Here is a 10398-nt window from a genome sequence, read left to right as displayed (position 1 = left end):
ATCCATCCATATATCCATCCATCCATATATCCATCCATGCATCCATATATCCATCCATCGATGCATCCATATATCCATCCATCCATCCATGCATCCATCCATATATCCAGGCATCCATTTATACATGCATCCATATATCCATCCATATATCCATGCATCCATATATCCATCCATGCATCCATATATCCATCCATGCATCCATATATCCATCCATCCATATATCCATCCATCCATATATCCATGCATCCATCCATGCATCCATATATCCATCCATCCATCCATCCATGCATATATCCATCCATCCATCCATGCATCCATATATCCATCCATATATCCATCCATCCATATATCCATCCATGCATCCATATATCCATCCATCGATGCATCCATATATCCATCCATCCATCCATGCATCCATATATCCATCCATCCATCCATCCATATATCCATGCATCCATCCATCCATCCATGCATCCATATATCCATCCATCCATCCATATATCCATGCATCCATCCATATATCCATGCATCCATCCATATATCCATCCATCCATGCATATATCCATCCATCCATGCATATATCCATCCATCCATCCATATATCCATGCATCCATCCATATATCCATCCATCCATGCATATATCCATCCATATATCCATCCATATATCCATCCATCCATGCATATATCCATCCATCCATATATCCATGCATCCATATATCCATCCATCCATATATCCATGCATCCATATATCCATCCACCCATCCATGCATCCGTATATCCATGCATCCATATATCCATCCATCCATCCATATATCCATGCATCCATATATCCATCCATCCATCCATATATCCATCCATCCATATATCCATGCATCCATATATCCATCCATCCATCCATATATCCATCCACCCATCCATGCATCCGTATATCCATCCACCCATCCATGCATCCATATATCCATCCATCCATCCATATATCCATCCATCCATATATCCATATATCCACCCATCCATCCATCCATCCATATATCCACCCATCCATGCATCCATATATCCATGCATCCATATATCCATCCATCCATCCATATATCCATCCATCCATATATCCATGCATCCATATATCCATCCATCCATCCATATATCCACCCATCCATCCATATATCCATCCACCCATCCATGCATCCATATATCCATGCATCCATATATCCATCCATCCATCCATATATCCATCCACCCATCCATGCATCCGTATATCCATGCATCCATATATCCATCCATCCATCCATATATCCATCCATCCATGCATATATCCATCCATGCATATATCCACCCATCCATCCATCCGTATATCCATCCATCCATCGTTGCATCCATATAACCATCCATCCATCTATGCATATATCCATCCATGCATCCATCCATATATCCATCCATCCATCCATATATCCATCCATCCATCCATGCATCCATATATCCATCCCTCCATCCATCCATCCATGCATCCATATATCCATCCATCGATGCATCCATATATCCATCCATCCATCCATGCATCCATCCATATATCCAGGCATCCATTTATACATGCATCCATATATCCATCCATATATCCATGCATCCATATATCCATCCATGCATCCATATATCCATCCATCCATCCATGCATCCATATATCCATCCATCCATCCATCCATGCATCCATATATCCATCCATCCATGCATATATCCATCCATGCATCCATATATCCATCCATCCATCCATCCATCCATCCATATATCCATGCATCCATATATCCATCCATCCATCCATCCATCCATCCATCCATGCATATATCCATCCATCCATCCATCCATATATTCATCCATGCATATATCCATCCATCCATCCAAGCATCCATCCATATATCCAGGCATCCATTTATACATGCATCCATATATCCATCCATATATCCATGCATCCATATATCCATCCATGCATCCATATATCCATCCATCCATGCATATATCCATCCATGCATCCATATATCCATCCATCCATGCATATATCCATCCATGCATCCATATATCCATCCATCCATCCATCCATATATCCATGCATCCATCCATGCATCCATATATCCATCCATCCATCCATGCATATATCCATCCATCCATCCATGCATATATCCATCCATCCATCCATGCATCCATATATCCATCCATCCATCCATCCATCCATGCATATATCCATCCATCCATCCATGCATCCATCCATGCATCCATATATCCATCCATCCATATATCCATCCATGCATCCATATATCCATCCATGCATCCATATATCCATCCATGCATCCATATATCCATCCATGCATCCATATATCCATGCATCCATATATCCATCCATGCATGGATGGATGGATGCATCCATCTATCCATCCATATATCCATCCATCCATCCATGCAGGGATGGATGGATGCATCCATCCATCCATCCATATATCCATCCATCCATATATCCATCCATCCATGCATCCATATATCCATCCATGCATCCATATATCCATCCATCCATGCATATATCCATCCATCCATCCATCCATCCATCCATGCATCCATCCATCCATGCATCCATATATCCATCCATGCATCCATATATCCATCCATCCATCCATGCATCCATATATCCATCCATCCATATATCCATGCATGCATCCATATATCCATCCATATATCCATCCATCCATCCATGCATCCATATATCCATCCATCCATATATCCATGCATGCATCCATATATCCATCCATCCATATATCCATCCATGCATCCATCCATGCATCCATATATCCATGCCTCCATCTATCCATGCATGCATCCATCCTCCTCCCCTAATCCGGGACAGGGTCATGTTTAGACTTTCCTCTCCCCGGCCACTTCCTCCAGGCCAACCGACAGACAGTCTCTCCAGCATGTCCTGCGTCTTTCCCGGGGCCTCCCAGGAAGTAGTCCAGGAGGCACAATGTTTTTGTATAGTATTTTTGTGTAATATTGTACAATACATTTTGTTTGAGTATGAAAAACAGTCTTTGCATAATGATTTCAACTTTTAACTTCTTATCACAGAAGTGAATAAAAAAGGGGAAAAGAAGTCAAGAAAGTTCTTAAATATACATCACTGGAATTTACTATGGAATTTACTAATCAAATACGCATCCCCGCAAGGGTCAGCGCTCGTTTGCATGTATTAGCTCTAGAATTGCCACAGTTATCCAAGTAACGTTTGAGCGATCAAAGGAACCATAACTGATTTAATGAGCCATTCGCAGTTTCACTGTACCGGCCGTGTGTACTTAGACTTGCATGGCTTAATCTTTGAGACAAGCATATGCTACTGGCAGGATCAACCAGGTAGCCCCGAGGAGCTGGAGCTGCATTTTCTAAATAAAAATTGATTAAGTTACGTTTTTTTTAAACCAGTTCTGGTTGTTCAAACTTTTGACCCACAAAAAAAAAAGTCTCCTAAAGTTACTTTAAACTAAACAAGGTTCCCATCTCTGTATTTTAGCTTTACCTTTGTTTATTTTTCTATCCAACATGGAAACTCATTTTAGCTAAAACCTTATTCTCCTCTCCTCTTGTTCCTTTCTTTGATTTATGACAATTTCTTACAAAAAACTAAATGTTTGAAAAAAAAACTTTAGAACTGAGTTGACATGTCAGCAGCTCCATGTTCAGGAAAACTTAATAGCTTTCAGTGATGGAAGCTGACAGGCAGGAAACAGGAAATTATCAATTTACAGAGGAAAGGATTAACAATCAAAGGTAATGAAGGTCAACAGCCAGAAGGGTCAAAGTGTACGGACACACAGAACAAACACTTTCATGAATCCTAAAAGACATGAACGTGCTCTGAGGTAGAAGGATGTCAGTCATTTTCATCAACTTTGTAAATGTTTCTGTTTCCATGGAGACTCTCCGTCTTTGGGTTCATGTTCACACATTTTTACAGAAACGCTGCATAAGAAAATAGAAAGATTCTCTAAAATGATCAGATTTACCGTCTGCAGAGTAACACGATCAACCCAAACACAGATGGATTCATAAGAAAAAATCAACTAATATTTAAACACCTTAAAGAGCTTTGAAGAAAAAAACGACACAGAGTTTCAAAACACAGCACATGTTTTAATTTCATAAAAAGAACCAGGACTTACCTCGCCGTTGAGGTAGAGGAGGTCAAAGGCGTACACACACACCTGGACTTTGATCTCAGAGGCATCCACATCCTGCAGAGGAGAAACCCTCTTTAGGAACATCCAGAGTCGTGCATGTTGGTTCCTAATCACTACATCCAACATCTTCACTTCTGCAGGTAACCCTGGTCTGCAGGTAACCAGCATTCCACCTCCTCAGACTCCTAGTCTCACTTTAATCTGTCTTTCTTTTATTTAGTTTTTTACTTACACGTCTCATTTTCTCTCTAACCAGGTTTCATGGGTTCTGCTGGGAAATTAAGGACAGCTAAACATTTTAAGCTGCTAAACTTATGAGCGGATGCTCTAAAGAGCAGTTCCAGAAAAGCCAAAGCATTGCTGGTTCCCCCCTCCCCCCGCAGCCCCCCTGGACCAAACCGGTAGAGGGGGAGGGGCTTATACTCTTCCAGACCCCGCAACAAACTAACTGCTGCTTCCCAATAAATAAATAAATAGTTTTCATTCATAAAGTACTATACTTTATTGGCTTTACTGGATGTTTTGATGAGTGAAAAGGAAAAAAAAAAGTTACATCAAAGTGAATTTGTTTCCATCATCTCACTCATCTAAATAACTGTTTGTTTGACAGATGGAAAAGTCTGTGGAAAATGGACATAAGATCAAAGGAAACATCAGTGTCCCATTTAGAAAGAAGAGGAAGAAAAACACTTCAAGGATAAAGGAATACAGGCAGTGTCCAGAATTAACACCCACTAAACGCCAAATATGAGCAAAGTTACTGTTGGAGGAGTGAATTTGGCAAATGAAGGTTAGCAATTTGTTCATTTGAATGTGATACTTAGTGTCACTTAAGCACACAAACAGAAGAATATGTCGTTTAGTTTCCATCAAGGTTCATTCATGAAGGAGACAGAAATGAGCAGAATAATTCAGTCATAATTGGTGTCAGGGTCGTATTCAGCTCAAGAAAGGACAAAAAAGATGAAATCAGAGCCAGCCAGCCTTCAAAAGAAAACACAAACTGACTATATCCTAATTGTGAATTCAACTATATAACTTACATGATTAATAAAGTTAAAAAAATATATTTTGCTCTTATGTATGCAGGCTTTAAGTTATTGGGGGCTGTAAAGGGGCGTGTGGCTGTGGGCGGCGCCCAGTGTTTCGCCCAGAGCATCATCTAGGCAGGAATAAAACCAAACACGACATTTACCATCAATATCACTCTAGCTCACAGTTATCCTTTTCCTCTGTTTACTACTTAATAGAAGCAAGACAACATTGGTGGGGGGGTCCTTGCTTAATTTTTTTATCTATACACGTAAATCCAACAGGATAATGTTTTTCCAATATTGAACACGCTCTCACAGTAGATCAACCCTTCGACCATCATTTTGAACAGTTATCTGACACGTTAAAAGTCCAATGACAAAACTTCAAACCAATTATTTATGTAATTCTCCCTTTTCTTCAAAGCCAAAGAGCCACAATGGGGGATAAATGGAGTCTCTGATTGCAGATCCATGGTTTAGATCCACAAATACACAGTTTTGACTGTTGATAGTTTTGCTATTTATCAGAATTGACGTCAATCTAAAATCTTCTTGAGAGAAGACCAGTTAAACGTTCTGTTCTAATAAAATCCAGATGCTCTGAGGCGTCCATCAATCAAGAGATCACATTTAAGCACACTGTACATTTAAGGAATTTGGTCTCTGCAGTGATCCTTGAAGTGCTAAACCAGAAAACCCCAAAGACACGAAACCAATCACTACTTCTCCATACTTCAAAGCTGAATTTGTCAGGGTTGTTCAAAATATAAGATCCTTCATGGATCTTCCTCTATGCCAGTAGATGTACGGGGAAAGCTTTGATTCTGCAGAGGAAACCATACGCAGCCTTTCAGTGGAGACTGTCAAATGAACTGAGCAGGTCAGAGGTGATCTAAGGGACGTCCTGGAGCAGATGGAGACAGCTCTGACAGCAATGCAAGGCAGGCCTCAGAGACATGTTGGTAAATACTATCATCCAGAGTGGCACCATTTCAAGTCAGTCCCCCTAAACAGAGAGGACGTGTCAGGACGCTTTATCCAGAAACACCAAAGTGGTTTAGCTTCTGGATCCAGCTTCCAAAACAAACATCACTGAATGTTGTGGATGCAAAATGCACTATTTATTTTATGCAGTGAAAATCTTTTTGCTTTGTTGCAAAGAAATGGAAAACGGAAGCAAAAGTTTCACCTTTTTCTGGAAACAAATGAGGAAAAATCCCCATTTGATACAAAGCTGTTAGCTAAAGAAGACAGCCGACAGCTTTTCCACTGAGCGTCCTGTAGAACGGCTTTCCTTTCATCCCTTTTCTCTCCTTTAAATCCCACTCCCAACATCTTCTGATCTTTTGTGAAAGTGTCCCCCGTGGTCTTTTAATGATGATGATGACATTTTTAGGAACTAGTTTCTGCAGAGCGGCAGGAATTCATTAGAAATTTGCCTCTCAGCTGTGGGTGGGACTGTTGGCAAGGAGCAAGCCCGCCCCCACTTTCTGTCACCCATCACGTGCGCTCTCCTGCTGGCTACAGCTCCTCACCCCCCCAAACTAACATTACCGGTGCAACAACATTAGCGGAGCAACATTGGAGCTATCCAGCTCAGACGAGGAAAACAAAGACATACGTGGATCTCTTCACCTAGATTAGATTGCAGGTTCGATTCCCGCCTTGCCCGCCCATGTGTCCAACTGTCCTTGGACAAGACACTGAACCCCACCTTGCCTCTGGTGGAAGGTTGTGCCGGGGGAGCCGCCCTCCGTGTGTGAAAGGGACAGTGACTGTGAAGCGCTTTGGCCTTTGAGGAAGGTAAAAAACGCTACACTCATACCATTAACTTGTAAATGGCGTGTACTTGTATAACCGATGGCGGCTCGGCTGCCGAACAGTGACGGTGACTTCAAACCACCAGGAGCAATGTGGGGTTCTTGTCCACTTTAGCACACTAGTGGATGGGGTGGGAACCGAACCCGGGATCCTCTGATTGGAGGTTGACCGTTCTACCTCTGAACCACGGCCGCTTAAAACGGCATTTCTGAGTATTTATTGATTCCCAACAATTGAATCAATAAATACTCAGAAATGCAGTTTTAAGCTCAATTATTTTATATACCGGTTATATGGACTCTAGCATCAGAAAAATGCCACAAGAACATGTTAAAAACCCCAAAAAGATCCTTTTCATTGGAGCGGGTCTTTAATGATGTTCAATTAGAGCACATCAGGCCTCCTCTCAAATATTTCCGACCACGGAGCATTCTGACGGTAATGAAACACACAGTGACAGAGGGGCTCTGCATCCGTCTGCGCATCATTACAAACAGCACAGACGGCATCCAGACAAGACGGGGAACCATCAAAGGAATGATTCCGTCTTCTAATATTTGCACCTTTATTTCTTTTTCCTCGATTTCCCGGGGCGTCTTTATGAGTCTCAAACGGCGGCGTAAGGAGAGCACTTTGACTCTAATGTGACCGCCGTCGTGAAAAGAGGCCGTTACTTTAATCTAAACTGAATAAACACCTCGCTGACATTTTCCAATTTCTAGCCTCTTCTCGATCCATTTCACTCTTTTGTCTTCCGCCTATCGGTCTCCTCCCTTTCTTTTTGGCTCTTTTCTCCGTCCACCTCCCTCAGTCTGCCGGATCATTTCACTCTATTATCTGTCTCTCCTTCCGGTCTTCATCTCCGTCTTGTTTTCTCTCTTCAACCTTTTCCCTCCTCTCTCATTATCTCAGAGTCCCCTGCATTTATGACAGCAGACATCTTTTATCTGTCGTCTGAGGGCTCCGTGACCCCCCCCCCCCCCCCTCCCTCCTTTGTACCTTTCTCTTTCGAGTGGTGAGAACCTGGAAGGGCTGGATCTGTTTCTTTTCATGGTCCCAGGCCACAGCTTCTGAGTCCAGGACGCAGGACACCACAGATTCCTTCTTCACCTGCGGAGAGAAGCCAAAAAAACAGGAGCATTTATGACCAGAAGACAGCCAGAGTGACTGGAAGGCTGTTAAAGTCAATGCAATAAAAGACAAGATGCTAAATCAGTCCACTTGGAGGCTTTTCAAAGCTTTGAAATGATTGGGTCTGCTTTAAGAGCCGCAGCTGCCCTCCGTTTTTTATCAAATGCTCTGGAAGTCAACATATTAACATTTTTCCTTCCCTGCACTGATTGCTGCTCTTCAATTGGCATGTCTGTTACTGGAGCCCATTATCAAACACCCACTCCTCGGCTGCGTGCCCACTTCACTGGAGGGGGGGAAAAAAGGTTTACCAGAAACATTTTGAAGTTTGGTTTGTTGTTTAGCATTTCTGCATTGCATTATGAGGCTCTGGCGGAGGACGACGTTTCCCCGTGGAGGGAGGAGCCGGATGGCGGTTCATTCTCGCCTCAAACCCCCAAAAAAAACGATGGCCAGATTACGCTGACCATCACGGCTGAACTCTCCAGACCAAGCTGAGTGGCTGCTAATTATCAGAGCCACCAAACGGCGCGAGCGAGGTCGATTCCAGTCAACGGGGATTCGTCAAATGTTTGAATTTACAACCCGGAGCAGACTGGGATCTAATCAGGAAGCGAAATCTGAGGAAGTTAATCAGAGCCCAGAGCAAGGAACACATTAGAGGTAACAGGTTGTTTGGAAACAGTCACAGATCGAACATAACCAGCTTTGCTCATGGGGTCATTAGGCTAAGAAGTGCATTAATTACCATTTAATACCTTTGTATTAATATTTATGTCTGGATATTGATTCATAATTTTAAACATTAAGGAAATGAGGCAGCTTTGAGAAAATTGGTTTTCCCTCATTAATATGCAAAATAATGCAGCGAGGTTCTGTAAAATCTAATCAGACCGAGCAGGAGCCTCCTGCTTTCCCCAAGTTTTACGCAGGCATTGTTCAGCTGTTGTGTTTACAAACACACGGGCCACTGGGTCACCTTCATTTCAGGAAGAAAAGGGTCTGAAATTAAGCTTTAGTTGAACTTATTACCCAGCGTGCCTCATTTTAGGGACAGCGGCCATGAGAAAAGAGCTGAAAAACCCGGAGGGGAACAAAAAGGAAACGGGGGGGGGGGGGGGGGGGGGGGGGGGGGGCAGCAGCAAACATTTAGAGAGACGGGAAGACGGAGAGAAGGAAGGAAGTCCCAACATGTGATGATATTAAACAGTGTCTACAGATTTACAGAAGTTACATTTAAGACCATTTAAAATGTCATTTAACACAAAGAAAATCAACATTTTGTTTAGTTTAGCAAACCTACCATACATGCAAACGCTAAATAATGTAAAAACAAGCCAAAATGGTAAATCAGAGAGTAGCACTTCTCAAATAATGTAGAAAAAAAATCACATAAGATCATTATTGTTCTGAATATTTATCATTAATAGTATAATAAGAAAGTTTGTGTCAATCTATGGAAGCAAATTGCATCCAATAAAAAAGGGTAATAATGTTCAAATTTGTCCTTAGTTAATATATTCTCCCCATATGTATATATCATTAAAAAAGAGTAATGATATACTGTGGAGTTTGTTTTTCTGGTGAGTTACTGAGAAAATATCTGGGGCATCTTGGTGTACTTTATTGACACCCCCCCCCCCCCCCCCCGCCTCTGTCGCTTGAATGCATTACGCTTCCATATCAAAGTATTCCAAAAAAATTATTTTAAAAACCACTTGGAACGCAACTCAAATTGCCTTTATCAAACTAATGGAACATGGGAACATAGAAACCCAAAGAACATGGATAAACAGGTGAGGTCATGTCAAAGCTGGAAGAAAAAAAGATGAGAGAAGAATGGAGGAGAAAAATGTGACAGAGAGGCGAGAAGAGACTTCCAAGTACTGAGAGAAAGAATAAGTAGAGTCAAGTTATGAAGAGGGGAGAAGAATGATGAGACGGAGAGATGTGAGAAAGAGACAAGTGGACAGAGAGCATTAGGGTGAGAATGAGAGACGGAGAGTCGTGTTGGCTTTAGAGGGAAAGGAGAAAGATGAAAGTCGGCGTGGGAGAAACAGATGACACGCTGAATAATGAGACACAGGTGAGATCCACACACCAGCCTCATCACGTGGAGTCCAGCAGCTCCAGCACAGTTGGAGGACGCCATGATGAGGCAGAGAACGGAGCTACTGCTCCTCAGAACCAGATCCCCAAAC

At 42.1% G+C, this 10398-nt stretch overlaps 1 protein-coding gene across 1 annotated transcript in view; it reads right to left on the bottom strand.

The window, feature by feature from the left end:
- The window catches only part of lig1 (DNA ligase 1), a 74382-nt gene that overhangs the window by 21217 nt on the left and 42767 nt on the right, over window positions 1–10398 (bottom strand). The window contains exons 19-20 of the mRNA XM_023964901.1: window positions 8066–8176; window positions 4194–4265 (exon numbers count right to left, since the gene is read on the bottom strand). Coding sequence (XP_023820669.1) covers window positions 4194–4265; window positions 8066–8176 — 183 coding nt within the window. The remainder of the gene's footprint in view (window positions 1–4193; window positions 4266–8065; window positions 8177–10398) is intronic.

The sequence above is a fragment of the Oryzias latipes genome, chromosome 17 (assembly GCF_002234675.1).
Source record: "Oryzias latipes chromosome 17, ASM223467v1".
Taxonomy (NCBI): domain Eukaryota; kingdom Metazoa; phylum Chordata; class Actinopteri; order Beloniformes; family Adrianichthyidae; genus Oryzias; species Oryzias latipes.
Note: the sequence above shows the minus strand (reverse complement) of the source record. Positions and strands in the feature narration are given on the sequence as shown.